This window comes from Alternaria postmessia (genome assembly GCF_024291825.1).
Source record: "Alternaria postmessia strain BMP 2775 chromosome Unknown scaffold_40, whole genome shotgun sequence".
NCBI classification, from domain to species: domain Eukaryota; kingdom Fungi; phylum Ascomycota; class Dothideomycetes; order Pleosporales; family Pleosporaceae; genus Alternaria; species Alternaria postmessia.
In genome coordinates this window covers 131,151-148,069 of record NW_026260113.1, presented here as the reverse complement: position 1 = coordinate 148,069, position 16,919 = coordinate 131,151, and the positions used below count along the sequence as shown (strand labels likewise).

Below are 16,919 nucleotides of genomic sequence, written 5' to 3'. Positions count from 1 at the left end.
TACCCAGGGGTGATTAAAACATCCAAATAGCCCTATGGCTTGGTATTACAATGTTATTTACAGTGGTATCTTTAACAATCTACAACCAGAACTTTTGGTCAAAATTGGCGATGCATGGACTCGGTCAAAATCATCATGCTGTCGTCTCCTTGTCCCTTGAGACATCAGGATCACTCGCCTGCGCTTCAGGATCGAGTGGCAAAGACCCTTTGCTAGCTCTCTTCTTCCGCCTCTCTGCACGTTCAGCTTCCCTTTCGAGCCTCTTAGCCTTCTCAGCCTCAATTCCAGTCTTGGTTTCCTCATGCTGCTTGTCGAGCTTGTTGCGCGTGATCAGCAGACTGACTGCAAGCCCCACAACTGCGAATGCGACGTATAGTATCCACATGGTGCTCAGTGAGTCGGCGAACGCTTTTCGCGCAACGACCTTCTGCTCGTCAGGAAGCGATTGGATAAGCCCTACATTGGCGCCAGCGGAGCCTCCACCAAACCTTGCTGCGGTCTCGGGGCCAAGCGAAGTAGCAAGCTGAGGCTGTTTCGACTTCATCTCGTTGTTGAAGACGACTCCACCAACAACAACCGAGATAGCCGATCCAAGATTACGGGTAAATCCGAAAGTAGCGGTCGCAGTAGCGATGTCGCGTTTCTTAGAAGCGATCATGTCAGCATCGATTACCTAAATGATAGCAAATGTGGTCGTTCTACCACAACCCCGCTCCTAGCGTCATGCTAAATGATCACATGTGCAGAAGCAGAAAAAGAAACGTTGGGTGGAACTTACCGGCACGAGACTCTGAAGGGCGATGAGCGGGGATTGAAAGTTTGGCCCAACACCAATTCCAGCAATGATCTGGAAAACGATGATCTTGGCCCAGGAAGTGTTGACGTCGAAATCGATGAATAGTCCGAAGCCGAGTGTCATCAGGATCATACCAAACCAGATCATGGGCAGATATTGTCCAGTCTTTTTAATGAAGACACCGGTGAAGGCAGAAAGGAACGATAGCGACAGCGCAGTAGGTAACAGATAAACACCAGAAAGGATGGGTGTTGCGCCAAGCACAGCCTGGAAGTAGAGCGGTAGGAAATAGTTGCCGCTGATGAAAACGAAAGCGTGGAAGAAACAGGTAGCCAGAGCAGCCAAGTTCGAACGCTTCGAGAAGAGGTCAAGAGGCATAAGAGGATATGGCGCTATCCGCCACTCAATGAGGAAGAAGATGCCAATGACAACGGCTCCGAAGATGATGAGACATAGCACCGTCGCGGAGTCCCAAGGCTGTGATATGCCTCCGAATTCCAGGCCAAGTAGTAGCATAACAACTCCACCAACCATTGTAAGCGATCCCAACCAGTCAACAGCTTTGAGGCCTTCTCGGAGCGGTGTCCTTGGTGTTTTGACATCGAGGAAGAATAAGAGGATGAGGAAAGCAACTCCATCGAAAGGCAGGTTGATGTAGAAGCACCATCTCCAAGAAACCTTTTGCGTGAAGAGCCCTCCCACGACAGGTCCCAGTGAACTTGCCAAAGCCCACACACCACCAATAATTCCGAAATATTGGCCTCGATCTCGCACGGAAAAGAGATCGGAGATGGCGATGTTTACTAGTGTGATAAGGCCTCCTCCACCAATGCCCTGGATTACTCTTGAAGCGATCAACATGTCCATATTAACAGACACACCTGCCAGGAGTGAGCCCACGAAAAATATTGCATTTGTGAGCAACAATATAGGCTTCCTCCCAAAGATGTCAGAAATCTTGCCCCAAATTGGTGTGGCTGCCGACTGTGCGATGAGATACGCTGAACCTATCCATGTGTATCCCGAGGCGCTGTTGAACTCTGCCGAAATTGTGGGTAAAGCGGTTGTGACGATTGTGATATCGAGAGCGACGAGAAGAACTGCCACAGCCAGAGAGAGCATGATCAAGAATATCTGCAGCTTTGTTCTTTGCGGATGTTCGCCGTCTTGCGCACCAGGTGCTGTCGGCGCAGCAGCGGCGCCATTCGCTCCAGCCTCGGCCTCTCTCACACTTTTCTCGCCATTTTGTACGGTTCCATCTCTTTCAGTAAGACTGACATCGGTCGAAGAAGGGCTCGTGATATCGTGATCTTTGTTCGGCGCGTTCGCATCCAGGTGTGCATTCCCGGCTGGGGCTGTTGCATCGTGTGTTGCGCTCATATTAGATATTGTTAAAAGCGACTATGAGAAGTTTACGTGTGACAAGGGAGTGACATGTTATAAGGGAGCACACAGTGCAGGAATGTGTAAACAGAGTGCAAAAATGTGTAAAACGTTTGCGACACGCGCTGAGAGAAACTGGGTCGCTTTCGCGCCCCTCGGGGCTCTGGAACACCGAGCGAGGACCGTCATTGCGTACATATTTCGCTGAGATCGATCGCACGAAGCCGAATCATTGATATGCATTCTGCCGGAAATAAGCCCCTAGGTTGCTGCAATCCGCGGACAGGATAAATGTTCAAGAGATTGATGTACGGTACTCCGTACATGTCATGCGCGAATAGGATGCGCTTTCGATGTTCGTGGCCACCAGAGAGGCGCTGTTCAGCCTTGCCCAGGCGAGGACGCACAAGTTTCAACCGTCAAGAGGATGCTGTGCGACGTTGCGTAGGCTGACAACGTATGCCACACCGTTGTTGCATCTACTGCTTATCTTCGGATTGCTACAAAGGGCATTTCTTTAGTCGTCGTGCAATGAAATTGGATGCGGCTCGAGAAGCGGGATTGATGCAGTATCACACCACTGCCACAGGACGAGAACTTGGTTGAAGATGCCGCTGAGAGGGCAAGGAGAGGGCACGAGTGCTGTTTAACAAGCCGGGTTTTTGATGTTTACACCAAGGCCCTAAGCATATGATTACTTTTGAACCCCATCTCATCTCCACTCTATACCCGTAGATAGCCTGTTCTTCGCTCGCTCTAGGGTGAGCTATGATTAGCACGGGGCCAACTAGCAGAAGGGCATCTTGGAGCTCGACCTTCACACCGAAACGTAGCGTAAAGGTACTGCTGCAGTCCTTTACTTTGTCAAAACAATGGCATTTAACAAGGCGAATACGTTTAGGACGCGTTACGCATGGGACAGGGGCCCTTGATACAGACGCCATGCGTGTTTTTTCTATTACGATGTGCGTGCTTTGATGCTATCTTGCGCAAACAGGCTTCTAGGCTGTCTGGAAGTCGAAGACGGTTTACTCGAGTTGTTGAAGCTCCGATCGATGGGGAGAACGTCATTCTCCACAAAATCCCCATGCGCCGAGCGAGGGATGCAGCGGACGGCCATGTGGAGGAGCAGGTGTTTGGACGAGTACCATGGACGGTGTTCGTCATATGGTGAAGCATCGGTGAGGTCGTGGTGGGAACTGGCTTGGTGTTGAGAAGCTAGACGGAGGGCTAGTTTAACGTGCAGGACAGGTCGAGTGGGGGATGCGTCGCATTGCAGATGGCTTTGGCATGTCTGTCGGCGACGGTCGCGCGAGTGGAGTCAACAAAGTCAGCACGCATCATCAGCAGCCGTCGTGGTCCAAGGCTTCCCCGCAACCTCTGTTGCACCCTTTCGGCGCGCTCGAGGTGCAGCAACGGCCGGACGCACGTCGGAGAGGAGGCACCCCTGGCCGTGTGCCGCAGAGGACGCGAGGAGGCGCATCCACGCGAGAATGATTAGCAACGGTCTAGGCTTTTCGTCTTTCTTTCTGTTGGGCTGCAGGCCGATCAACCGAAGCCTCTGCTGCAGCTACTCGATAGACTGCGCTGCAGCGCCTGTGCATGGCCGGCAAACGTCTTGCTCGACGCGGTGCGGTGGAGCGGTCGGTCCTTTGAGGCAGGCTCTGGGGTGTGTGGTGAAAGCCGCGTCGACGGTACCAGGCGGCTTATCATTTGCAGTTTGCAGGGGATCCTCAGGCAAGGTTCCAAGGTCGTGAAATTCCCAGGCTAGCCGCAACCCCGCAAGCCTACTGGGTCTGCGGTTGATGGTTCTAGGTCGAAGCTTTCGCACCATCGCCGTCGCCATCCAAGCCTGTCGACAATCTCCTCCGCCGCGCCTCCTACGACCAGTCTGCCCTCAACAACTGCATTCACCCACGCCGTTGCGTCGTCACCCGTCCCTCGTCACCCGTGCAAAGGCACCACCGCAGTTGCTCCCCCGCAGCAGCCCCATATATACACACAGCCAGCATCCGCAGCCACTCTCCGCCACGAGCCGCATGTCGACACCGAGCCGCCAGCCAACTTTCGTCGAGGCCGTTTGGCACACGCTGTGATAGATATTGAGGCATTGACCCACGCCCGCCCGACATGACGGCCATGCTGTCGCTCCCGCGAGACAACGCGCCCTTCCAACGCTCCCCCTCGTCCTCGTCGCTCGCCTACGACTCGTACAGCCCCATCCGCAAGAACCAGTACTCGCTGCCCGACCTGCGCTCGCCCTCGCTGAGCAGCTCCTCACGCACATCGTCAATGCACTCGACGCCCTCGAGTAGCGTCTCTCTCGACAAGTCGGACGAGTCCAGCAGCGACGACGATGGCCTGTCGTTTCCCAACTACAGCTCAGCACGGCAGTATAAAAAGGGCATCAAGCCTGGCGACGTGGCCTCGTTGAAGCCTGCAGGTGCAGCCATGCGACCGGGCTCCCTTCCCTCGCCCTCGCCCTCGCCCGCCGACGCCTTCCCCACCGCCGATACGCCCATGACCACACCCGACCCTATGCCCATATCCGAAGACGACACGGCTGTGCGCAAGGAGCCCTCGCACCACGTCGACTACCTCTCGTACGAATGGCGAGAAGAGGACATCTGGTCATCGTGGCGGCACATTGTGGAGCACCGCAGCGTCTACGGCGAGCGCTCCAGGCTCGAAAATGCCTCGTGGCGAACGTGGGCCAAGGCCCAGTTTAAGCTAAAGACGGTGTCGCCCGAAACATTGAATTGGTGAGTCCCGAATATTTCGATCTGCATCTTCGGCAGGGGTGCCGATCACCCCCATCCGTGCACCATCTTGCAGGTTTTTTGGTCTTGGGCTGTATTAACCAATCTTGCAGGCTAAAAGATGTCGACGTGACATGGCTCTACGGACCCATGCAGCCGGCCTCGAATCGCTTTTGCTCACAGCAAAATTCTGAGCCAGCCAGCCGCCTGTCAAAGACCAATTCATTCGTCAATGGCGTCAAGAAGCCCATCCTCAAGAAGCGCAGCATGTCAGAAGCGATGCTGCAAAAGTCACTATCGTCATCGTCATTAATCCAGCAGGCTGCCGAGTCGGTGCAGGCCCAGCAAACAACCGGTGTGACGCTGGAGTTGCGGAGGCCCCGACCAATCATCGGCCGTGTCACCCCCGACTTCCCCACATCTTCCACCATGTCCCGAGGTTTGCTTTGGGAAGGCACGGACTACTTTTCCTCCAAATCTACATCTGGACTGCACACGCCCGATCACGGAGAAAAACGGCATATTCGCTTCGACGACAAGGTAGAGCAGTGTATTGCCGTCGAGTGCAAAGACGCCGACGATGAAGAGGACGACTGCAACCACAACCCTTGGGCCAAGTACCAGGAAAATGATTCTTCGTCCGATGAAGGCGTCGTCATGATGAAGCGATCTCGCCGGAAGAAGCCTCTCTCACGCACGCCCTCCTCTGTCAGCATCAGCACTGACAACAAGACCATCGCAAAACTCCCATCAACGACGCTCAAGTATCGGACAGATTCACCCGACGTCACTGAGACACAACAGTCCCACTCCCTTGGTGTATGGAAATCGCGTAGTGGGTTGTCTCCATCGCCTTCGTCCGAGACGCTGAAGCCGTCGAATCCATCACGAAATTTCCTGCTCGAGGAGGACGACGAAGAAAGCGAGGAATACCTCAAGCCCTCTAGCGCTTATGGCACGAATAGGCCCGGTACACCGACTGCCTCGGATCCTTACTCATTACGACGCAGTGGGTCGTCGGCATCACTGGAAAGTGGAGGCCTTCGCAGAACACCGTCGGGCATGTTCATGCCATTCGAAGGCGACGAAGAAGAGCCTCTGCCACCCACTCTAATAGGCAGAGTTGTTGACACAGTAAATACTGCACGAGACATAGGGCATGTCATCTGGAATGCGGCATGGAGTAATTAGCACTTTGACTTTAGCGCATGGCGTTCGCGGCTTGTACTACTCTTACGGGAAGGACTTGGACGGGTAGCATACATACGCACATCATATCTTACGGCCTGGCTAGGCGGCGGAGTTCTGGGATACCTTGACTGAAGCGCCGTTGGCCACATGCATTTGGTGCGACTATGGATATAGCTCACCTACAATCGATACCACATACGTTAGTCAGCAGTACTCATTATACAGTGATGCGAGTTTCGTGTGCCGGTAGTACAGCGCATGAGCGTGATCAATGTGGATTTTGTTGTTCACATCGTGGCATGTCTGGAACGCCCACCTTGAAATCTAAAGAATCACAATGAATAGAGTTTGTTATCTTTGGAAACTGTGGATCCGGGGTTGCGACTACATAGTACGTTGTTCTTTTGCCCTGTGCGCTAGTGACAGTGCTAAGAGCCCCGGAAAGAACAAGGAGCGAGCGATTACAGACTCAAGCAAGTGCTTCAAGAATGAGCGCCAACTCGACGTGAAAGCATACAGCAGAATACCCGAGTGAAAGTGTATCAGATCAGGCCAGCTGTCAATTGTGTGAAGCAATTCCAGAATCATCTATCAGAGCCGTTGAGCATGGGGCAGCAGGCGCGCCTGCGGCCCTAGTGGAGAGCTGCATGTGCCCGCACGCCTTCCTAAAGACACCTGGCTTTCACAGTACTAGCATATTTATGTAGGACCTTGCCCTACCCATTAACCCGTGAACCCTTCTCCTCCACCTCCACCTCCACCTCACCCAAGACCTCTGCTCTACCCTAGACAGCAGGCAAGCAAGATGCGTTTTGCAATTGGCGCTACCGTTGCGCTCGCTGCCGCCGTTGCGCGCGCAGACGATGCCAGCTCTTCCGAACCCGCGTCTTCCTCGACCTCGGTCGCAAAGCCTACCTTTACTGTATGTTTCTGGGATAGCCAATTGACAAGCCATCGCACTAACACAATCTAGCCCACAGAGCTCAAGGCACCTTTCCTCGAACAATTCACCGACGACTGGGAGTCCCGATGGAACCCCTCGCACGCAAAGAAGGACGTCAAGGCCGACGACGAGGAGTGGGCATACGTTGGTACTTGGTCCGTCGAGGAGCCTGCCGTACTCAAGGGTATGGAGGGCGACAAGGGACTGGTCATCAAGGACAAGGCTGCCCACCATGCCATCTCCGCCAAGTTCCCCAAGGCCATTGACAACAAGGATGACACCCTCGTTGTTCAGTACGAAGTTAAGCTTCAGGGTATGTTACTCACTGATCTTTGAATCATCCGAGTGTTCTAACAAGAGTACAGACGGTCTCGAGTGCGGTGGTGCGTACATGAAGCTCCTCCAGGACAACGCAGCTCTCCACGCTGAGGAGTTCTCCAACGCGTCTCCCTACATCATCATGTTCGGTCCCGACAAGTGCGGTGCTACCAACAAGGTACGGCTTCTCTGACATTTCAACGAACCAAGCTGACTCTCTAGGTCCACTTCATCTTCCGCCACAAGAACCCCAAGACCGGCGAGTACGAGGAGAAGCACCTCAAGAACCCTCCCATGGCCCGTATCGTCAAGACCACCAGCCTCTACACCCTCATCGTCAAGCCCGACCAGAGCTTCGAGATGAAGATCGACGGCGAGTCCGTTCGCAACGGTACTCTCTTGGAGGACTTTACCCCTTCTGTCAACCCCGAGGCAGAGATTGACGACCCCAACGACACAAAGCCCGAAGACTGGGTTGACGATGCTCGCATTGCCGACCCCGAGGCCACCAAGCCCGAGGATTGGGACGAGGACGCGCCATTTGAGATTGTCGACGAGGAGGCCACCAAGCCTGAGGACTGGCTTGAGGATGAGCCCACCACCATTCCCGACCCCGAGGCTGAGAAGCCTGAGGACTGGGATGACGAGGAAGACGGTGACTGGGTTCCTCCCACCGTTCCCAACCCCAAGTGCGATGAAGTTTCTGGCTGTGGCAAGTGGGAGCCTCCTATGAAGAAGAACCCTGCCTACAAGGGCAAGTGGACCGCTCCCTTCATCGACAACCCGGCTTACAAGGGTGTCTGGGCTCCCAAGAAGATTGCCAACCCCGACTACTTCGAGGACAAGACCCCTGCCAACTTTGAGCCCATCGGTGCTGTAAGTTGATATTACCCTAATTTCACAGAACCTCTGCTAACGTGCCATAGATTGGTTTCGAGATCTGGACCATGCAGAAGGACATTCTCTTCGACAACATCTACATTGGCCACTCCATCGACGATGCTGAGAAGCTCAAGGCTGAGACGTTCGACCTCAAGCACCCCGCCGAGAAGGCTGAAGAGGAGGCCAACAAGCCCAAGCCCAAGGACACACCCAAGTCGCCCTCCGACCTTGTCTTCAAGGATGACCCAGTTCTTTACGTCAAGGAGAAGCTGAACCTTTTCATCGAGATCGCCAAGCGCGACCCCGTTGAGGCTGTCAAGTTCGTTCCTGAGGTCGCTGGCGGTATCGGTGTTATCGCTGTCACCATTTTCGCTATCCTCGCCTCTGTCCTTCTTGGCTCTGGCGCTGCACCTTCGCAGGAACAGCTCAAGGCCCAGGCAAACAAGGCTAAGAAGACTGCCATTGATGCCAAGGACAAGGCTGCTGAGGCTGTCGCTACTGGAGCTGAGAAGGCTCAGGCTGAGGTCAACAAGCGCACCACTCGATCAAACGCCTCATAGGTAGTCGCAACCATGGCGTGAGAAGTAAAGTATCCCACCAAGAAAGTAGGGGTTGGGAACAGAATACCAGAGGGTCGGATCAGAGGATAACCTCGACCCTCCGCAATTGGATTCCTGATTTGTAGTATCATATCATTTTGAGATTCACGGCGCTATGACTATGTATTGAGCGTTTGCTCCTTAAAATGGGATACGCAGCACCTGGGGTACAGGATGGGAGTATAAGAATACATTCAGTTTCATCAACAAGCCTTTTACGTGCCAACATGTATATGAGCTAATCCAGATGGAGTATATACGTGATAACCGGACATAGGAGAAGTGGCCATACAAACGCCGTACACGCCGCCGCGGAAGAGGGCGTTGTGGATAAGCCTTCGATATCCATAGACCTCGGGAGGGGGAGTGGGGCCCAGCTCCAAAGCTCCGGCAACAGCTCCCAAAAGGCAGCTCGGAATCGCTTTCCCTTAACAGCCGCAAGCGACGTGGACTCTTCTCTAATCTCGTTCAATTTCCATGTCTTGATTACCCAGAGAACTTGTCCAACTTCAATTGCGTCTTGCGTTGCTCCGCACACCCGGCAATTGACTTGCACCATGTTCTCCCGCACAGCGCTCGCACGCCTCCCAAGACTGACCGCCCGCTCGTCTCTTCCTCGCGCAGCTCCTCTATGTGCCAGAATGTCGTCGCCAGTCAACCAAAGTAAAGTTGCCGCACGGCGGCTGCACGCCACTGCTCAGCACCTGAAGCCAGCATCGTCTGCAGCGACTGAGTCGTACCCCATGAACCACGAGCCAATTCAATCGCCTGCAGACACACAAAACTTTGTCGACAACAAGTTCGTGGCTTCAAAAGCGACACAATGGATTGATCTGCATGATCCCGCGACCAACAACCTGGTGACACGCGTGCCCCAGAGCACAGATGAGGAGCTCAAGGCCGCCGTGGACAGCGCTGAGAAAGCATTCAAGCCATGGAAGGAGACTAGCTTGCTTCACAGGCAGCAGATCTTGTTCAAATACACACACTTGATCCGCGAGAACTGGGATCGGTTGGCTGCTAGCATTACATTGGAACAGGGCAAGACATTTGCGGATGCACGTGGTGATGTGCTCCGTGGGTTACAGGTTGCTGAGACTGCCTGCGGTATCACGACACAGATGACTGGCGAAGTCCTCGAGGTCGCCAAGGACATGGAGACACGCAGCTACAGAGAGCCATTGGGCGTTGTGGCTGCCATCTGCCCATTCAGTGAGTACACGACTGGTGGTAGATGAGGTTTGTACTAATGTGCTACAACAGACTTCCCTGCCATGATTCCCCTCTGGACCATCCCCATCGCCGCTGTTACCGGTAACACTGTCGTTATCAAGCCCTCGGAACGCGACCCCGGTGCTTGCATGATACTTGCAGAGCTTGCTGAGAAGGCTGGCTTCCCTCCGGGCGTCATCAACATTGTACATGGTGCGGCTAAGACGGTTGATTTCATCATCGACGAACCTCGCATCAAGGCGATTAGCTTCGTCGGTAGCAACAAGGCTGGAGAGTACATCTACTCGCGCGCCTCGGCTCAAGGCAAGCGTGTTCAGGCCAACTTGGGTGCGAAGAACCACGCTGCTGTCCTTCCCGACTGCAACAAGAACCATGCGTTGAACGCTATTGCCGGAGCTGCCTTTGGTGCTGCTGGTCAGCGATGCATGGCTCTAAGCACTCTAGTCATGATCGGTGAGACCAAGGACTGGGTCCCTGAAATCGCCGAGCGCGCAAAAGAACTCTCCATGAACGGTGGCTTCGAGGAGGGTGCGGATCTCGGGCCTGTTATCAGCCCACAGTCGAAGCAAAGGATTGAAGACCTCATTGCGAGCGCCGAGGAGGAGGGTGCAACTATCCTCCTTGACGGACGTGGTCAAAAGCCCCCGTCTGACAAGTACGCCAACGGCAACTGGGTAAGTCTTTTGAAAGTGTGATGTTGACATTGCACTGACAGTACTTTGTAGGTTGGTCCTACCATCATCGCCAACGTCAAGCCGCATATGAAGTGCTACACTGAGGAGATTTTTGGCCCTGTCCTTGTCTGCCTGAACGTCGAGACCATCGACGAAGCCATTGACATGATCAATGCCAACGAGTACGGTAACGGTACCGCCATCTTCACTCGCTCGGGTGCGACCGCTGGCCGCTTCCAGCGTGAGATTGAGGCCGGTCAGGTTGGCATCAACGTGCCCATTCCTGTACCTGTAAGTTTCTCTTGAATCAGCAGCATTAGGCACACACACTGATACTAGCCAGCTCCCCATGTTCTCCTTCACTGGTAACAAGAAGTCGGTTGCGGGCGGTGGTGCGAACACGTTTTACGGCAAGCCTGGTCTACAATTCTACACACAACAGAAGACTGTGACAAGTCTGTGGAGGAGTGAGGATGCTGTCGCGACGAAGGCGTCGGTCAACATGCCTACACACAGCTAGATGACAGGACAGAGAGAAACGAATTAGCGAATATCATGGAACACAAAAAACCAAGTCGGAATCATGAGTGATTGAAGCATGTCAGCGCGTGAGGGCCATGTTGATGAGTCTCAACCGGGACGAAATGTCAGCCAAAAACCGCCGTGTGGCTTGGAACAGGGTTCCGAACAGCGGGCGATGACAGTAGCCACATACCCGCGCATCACCCATGTCATAATGATGTTTGCATTCGAGGTGGCACTTGTATAGATGCAGATCTCTAACATGTCTTGAGTGGTATTTACGCGTTTCGAAAGCGGCAGAATGCAGGCTTGCCAATGCGATTTCATGCAGCATCCGGTTATACGGCTAGTCTTGTAGCTAGTGTACCGGACCTAGCATTCGTGGGAAGCTGTACTTGGTGCGAGATGCAGAACGAGTATTATATGTAAGCAGATGCGGTGCAGTCGTGGGCAGACTGTGCAGTGCAGTCAGTTGACAGGTGGCTGTTTGAAGTGTGTGGGATGCAGCAGAGTGAATGGTGTAGTGTTGTGCTGCTGTGTTGTGTTGTGGTTGGAGATGATGGGGATGGCTGGCGCTGGCGGGGAGCTAGACCGCATAGAACAGCAAGACTATTGAAGCTGTCTAAATTTGCTAATGCTAACGGGAGCTGCCTGGATACGAGGGCGTTTGGTGGCGAGGTAGGCTGTGCAGAACATGTAGCTGTCGACGTCCTGGCAGGTCAATTGACGTGTGAAGCGGGTGGTGAAGGCTGGGAAACAGATGGCATATGCACAGCAGCAGAGAGGGCGATAAGAGATAGGCTTGCACCGTGTCCTGGCAGGTCTCCAGCTTGCGCGTTTCAGAAGTCGTGCATGGGCTAAGAGTCCAATCGGGATGCATAGCCCGCGCCGTTGATGACGAAGAGTGCCCAACGTGAAAGAGGCCACCGCGCGTCGAGCTGCGCACTCGAGCTTATTCCGTTCTAACCCGCTCAACTCTCCGTCTCACTCCACATCTTCATCACTTGCATCGTCACTGTATTCTTGATCCTACCTGTTTGCTTCTGCGACGTCGCGCCCGTCGTCTCAGCTATTCATTGCAGTACCCACGCCGCGCGCTACGTGCACATCGCGCTCCCACCAAGCTCCGCAATACCCGCTCACCAGCCTCGTTGGCCGTAGCTTGTTAGACTTTCCGCAGAAAAAACTGGGTATCGCCCGACGCTGTGACAATGGAGCAAGCGACACAGCAGCAATCGCGCCCGCGCGGTCTCAGCTTTCATAGTAACAAGAGCAACAAGAGCCGCGACAACGCAACCCCCAAGAGCCCGTCCAAAACCAAGCACGAAAGAAAGGCCAGCGACCACTACGATCCAAACTCAAAGGCGAACCCCAACGCCGCCATGAATGAGCAGCAGCCCAGTAAGTCATGCTTATCGCCGCGCTCACATGCACTCTGCTAACCGCCTGCCCAGTCGCTGAGGCCCTCACCAAGCCCACCCTCGCCTCTCTGCGCTCCTTCCAGCATACCGACACGGCCGGTAACCCCATTGGTAAGTTGTCCTCTCCCCGTTGTATGCCATGCCATCGTCGTCTAATCGTCCTCAGCCGATCCCGATCTCTCCAACCCCACACGTTCGCGATGGGAGCGCCCGCTCGACACAATCCGCTCATTCGAGGCTGCCATTGATGGCGAATACAGACGACGCGCCCAATCAATGCGCGCCGACCAGACTGATGTCATGAGCGGCTACGGAAGCCGACGGAGCAGCTATTACGGCGGCGGCGGCGGATACAACGACCAGAACCGCTTCTCGACCGCCAGCGGCTACTTTCCCCAAAGACAAACCCAACGTGACAGCTACGCCGATGGCTATGGGCAGGGTGGACCTGTGGGCGGACCACCGCGGTTGCGATACGGCAATCGCATGCAGTCTGACCCGGGATGGAACACGAGACAAAGCCAGCAAGGTGTTTACCCCATGAACGGCTACCAACAGTCGCGCGACACAGTAAACACCAACGGCTCGAATGGAAGCCACAGCGACGGCCCATACTCAAACGATCCAAGCAATAGCGAGAACAGTTCCATCGAAAGAGGCATCCCCGTGCAACCACCACAACAAGATATGGGCTCACAATACGGATTCAATGGATTCGGAAGAGGCCCCATTATGGAGGAGTATGCACAGGGGCCACCACCGCCAGCCCACGGCATGCCTTCACAAAACGGCATGGCACCACCCCCCCCGAAACATGCCGCGCAAGCAGCACCAATCAAACTCGGCGGCGGCGGGCCACCAGCTACGGAGAACACGAGGCCGGCCATGTTGTCTAAGAAGAGCAGCGATGCAGGCGACAAGCGCAAGAGCTGGTTCAAGAGGCGATTCAGCAAAGAGTAGACCTTGAAGTTGAAGGCCAGGTGGAAGAAGTACATCGGCTAGCTTCTACGACGCGGGCTTGCCATGATGATGAATGAATGTCTTCACCATGGGCTCTGGAGTCCTCTGGTCGAACCACTGTTACGCCACCCTGCGTATACAGCATGATGGCGTTTCTACGGCGTTTTGGGGATGCGGGAAGGGTATATACCGCGATTGTCACTCCTTGTAGGTTTGGAAGGTGCCGCTACAGTAGAAGCTTGCTCTTTGAGTGGCTGGTAATGTGGTAATCATAATGGTTTGATGAGCAACATTGACATTTTCATCTGATTGTGGTGATGCCGTGATGATCTCACACTAAGTCTCCTATTGTATTTCCATAACAAGGAGCTCGTTTTCGTGAGACGTGATACAGAAGTTTGTGTGTATCTTTAGAGTAGATTCTGGTACTCATAGTACAACTCGCAAGAACAAGCTCCTTGGAATGGCTTCTCCTAGCATGCATTGCAACCCTGGTTTCCATGCACCAGCAAGAATCACAACTTCTTCTTGGACTTTTCCGCTTCCTCCCGCATCTCTTCCTGGTCATCCTTGAATGCCATGACAACGTATGCGATCAAGACAACATTTGCCATGAGTGCTGCCAAACCACCCGCCCATGTTGCGTTGCCTAGAGAAAGTCAATACGTCCTATTTCACGACACACAGGAACAACTCACCCTGGAAGACAAAGTTGACAGTGAAGAAGTACGTGCCGATAGGCAGCGTGATCATGGCAAAGGTGAAGCTCATCAACTTCCAGATAACCGATCTGTGGTTCTTGTCAGTCGCAGTACTAGTCTCTACTAAAGGCGACTCACGATGGCACTGCTGGAGAGGTATTGGACGGCTCGGGAGCGCCCTTCCCATCGTAGTCTAGAGACGACTTCTCCTCGTTGACAATCCGTCTGGTCGTCATTTTTCTAGTCGTTGATGTGTCGTGGTGTTCTGTCCGTGAGTGACTGACAGGGCCCTGCCTGAGCCGAATCGAGTAACGTAATTGAACAGGCTCAGGGCAGGGGAGGTCCAAGCTCAAGAATCTCTCAACGCGTAAAGTGGTTCTCGGAACGCGTGAATTGTTTTTGGTCATGCCCGTCACAAGGCAAACCCTTCTTTCCCTCCCTGCGCTCCGGAGACCAGGTGTTTTAGTCTGTACGGCTACGCCCTCTGCTTTGTCCAGTACCCTTCGCCTTTGTTTGTTCGCCTGAGCCATTGTTTTCTGCGTCTTCCTTTGCTCTGCTCTACTACTTGTGCGAACGAGGCGGCAAAAGTCGATTGCGATACCACCGTCACCACCACCACCACGTCCGCCGTTCAGCTCAACCGCCTGCCATAGTTACTGCTACAAAATGTATCGCCGCGATCCCATACTTTCGTCTTCACCGCCGCCAGTCGCATCGCGCGCTTCTCCCCACAGCGACGAGGACCGAGACACCTACGTCACACAGCCTACGCAAATCCTCGGGGAGCGTTCTCCCTTCTTTGCGGCGCCGTCTGATAGCACGCAACCCACGCTTATAGTTACACCACGTGCCCACCCAGTCCAGCCCGCGGCTTCCTCGTCGCAATTACAAGTCCCGCGTTCCTCGCCCGCCCCTCAGCGTTCCTCGCCGCCTGTTATGTCGCCTTCGCAGTCGCAACGCCCATATGGGGGCTACAGCAATCCAATGGCACCCCCAGGCACAGGCTTCTTCCCTCCGCAGGCCGTTCGCAAGCCAGTCGTCGACTTGACCTCGGACGATCCACCTGTGGAGCGCGACCCGGACGAGGACGAGTCGGAATACAGGAGCAACATACCCTTGTCCAAGATTGAGATGTCCATGACATCGCGGATTGAGGAGACACCACAGAAGCCGACTTGGGATCTGTCTAGTTTCAAATACGGCAGCGATCAGTCGCGTAAACGGTCGGCAGAACAATACGGTTCGAGTACGCCACCCAAGCGACAGAAGCCTATGCAGCAAGGAGGCCCTTCGCGCGCTATACCTATAGACTTGACGGAAGAGAAGGAAATGACCATGGAGGATATTCATGACTTGGGCATGTATGCCAAGGTCAATCGACTGAGGGCTATATACCCTAATCGCTCTGTCAAGCAGCTGCATGACGCCTTGACTAAGAGGAAGGGCAATTTCAATGATGCTTCCGAGTATTTGGCGGACCAAGAGTCAGAGGACGAGCTGCTCCGCTCCTCTCCTCCACCAGGAGTAGCCCGTAAGATCTCAGCGCCAGTCGTGAAGAAGACAGCGCAACGCGGGTTGAAGCAGCCTGTGCAATCACTACAGAACAAGTACTCTAAGCTAGGTGCCACCCAAAACAGCCCAGTCAAGATTGATAGTCCTGAAAAGGAGCAACCGAAACAGAAGCGCCGACTCAAGAGCGGCAAGGATCGCAAGAAGGCCGTGTTCTCGCCCTCACCGGAGCCCATACCCCAACGACCACAACATCAACCGAAGAAGGAAGCGCCGATTGTTGTCTCTTCCGATGAGGATGAGGGTATTGCTGCGGATCTTGTTGTGGATGATGACTCGGATGCAGGTGGTTCAGTGGTGGAAAATAACTTTGATGAGAGTGCCTTGTTGAATTTCTTCAACACCTGTACTGTGGAAGCCATGGTCGACTTGTCAAGCCACAAAGAAGATGACATCAAGGAGATTTTCAAGCAGCGTCCATTCGCCTCTCTTGACGCTGTTCGCAAGGTCCATGTGGATCTTACGCCAGTGGAGAAGGGAAAGAAGAAGGCGCGCAAGCCACGCATAACGACTGGCCAACGCCTTGTGGAATCTACCGAGGGCATGTGGAATGCATACTCCACGATTGATTCCGTTGTTCAACAATGCGAAGCTCTAGGCAAGCCAATGGTTGCAGGCATGGCACGGTGGGGTATTGATATCTTTGGTGCTTCTACAGAAGATGGTGTTGAATTGACGAGTCTGGACGATAGTAGCGACACAAACTCTTCTCGTGACTCAGGCTACCATACCCCTCGGAGTGCCAATGGCAGCGATACCGAGTCTAAGAACATACGAAAGGCGGCTACTCGCACGAAACTCTTGACACAACCCGCGAATATGAACGAAGACACTGAACTCAAAGACTACCAGGTCGTAGGCCTCAACTGGCTGAATCTCCTATGGAAGACGAAAACTTCGGGTATTCTGGCCGACGATATGGGTTTGGGAAAGACCTGCCAGATCATCGCATTCCTGTCACATCTTAA

At 54.1% G+C, this 16,919-nt stretch overlaps 6 protein-coding genes across 6 annotated transcripts; 4 read left to right on the top strand and 2 right to left on the bottom strand.

Moving 5' to 3' along the window:
- Nucleotides 1-133: 133 nt before the first annotated feature.
- J4E82_006673 (uncharacterized protein) lies at nt 134-2,176 on the bottom strand (the record flags this gene model as incomplete). Its single annotated transcript, XM_051732929.1, has 2 exons — nt 134-673; nt 779-2,176. 2 exons carry the CDS (start codon nt 2,174-2,176, stop codon nt 134-136), a joined length of 1,938 nt encoding a protein of 645 aa, XP_051587322.1.
- A 2,133-nt stretch (nt 2,177-4,309) lies between these two features.
- On the top strand, nt 4,310-6,129 carry J4E82_006672 (uncharacterized protein; the record flags this gene model as incomplete). Its single annotated transcript, XM_051732928.1, has 2 exons — nt 4,310-4,941; nt 5,052-6,129. 2 exons carry the CDS (start codon nt 4,310-4,312, stop codon nt 6,127-6,129), a joined length of 1,710 nt encoding a protein of 569 aa, XP_051587321.1.
- Nucleotides 6,130-6,934: 805 nt separating this feature from the next.
- J4E82_006671 (uncharacterized protein) lies at nt 6,935-8,832 on the top strand (the record flags this gene model as incomplete). The annotated part of the gene is made up of 5 exons (XM_051732927.1): nt 6,935-7,051; nt 7,103-7,385; nt 7,438-7,568; nt 7,613-8,266; nt 8,317-8,832. 5 exons carry the CDS (start codon nt 6,935-6,937, stop codon nt 8,830-8,832), a joined length of 1,701 nt encoding a protein of 566 aa, XP_051587320.1.
- Nucleotides 8,833-9,512: 680 nt separating this feature from the next.
- J4E82_006670 (uncharacterized protein) lies at nt 9,513-11,298 on the top strand (the record flags this gene model as incomplete). Its single annotated transcript, XM_051732926.1, has 4 exons — nt 9,513-10,083; nt 10,135-10,778; nt 10,830-11,069; nt 11,122-11,298. 4 exons carry the CDS (start codon nt 9,513-9,515, stop codon nt 11,296-11,298), a joined length of 1,632 nt encoding a protein of 543 aa, XP_051587319.1.
- Nucleotides 11,299-12,511: 1,213 nt separating this feature from the next.
- J4E82_006669 (uncharacterized protein) lies at nt 12,512-13,681 on the top strand (the record flags this gene model as incomplete). Its single annotated transcript, XM_051732925.1, has 3 exons — nt 12,512-12,701; nt 12,755-12,832; nt 12,888-13,681. 3 exons carry the CDS (start codon nt 12,512-12,514, stop codon nt 13,679-13,681), a joined length of 1,062 nt encoding a protein of 353 aa, XP_051587318.1.
- A 515-nt stretch (nt 13,682-14,196) lies between these two features.
- On the bottom strand, nt 14,197-14,618 carry VMA21 (vacuolar ATPase assembly integral membrane protein vma21; the record flags this gene model as incomplete). Its single annotated transcript, XM_051732924.1, has 3 exons — nt 14,197-14,330; nt 14,380-14,471; nt 14,521-14,618. The coding sequence occupies 3 exons, from the start codon at nt 14,616-14,618 to the stop codon at nt 14,197-14,199; spliced, it is 324 nt and encodes a 107-aa protein (XP_051587317.1).
- Nucleotides 14,619-16,919: the final 2,301 nt, after the last annotated feature.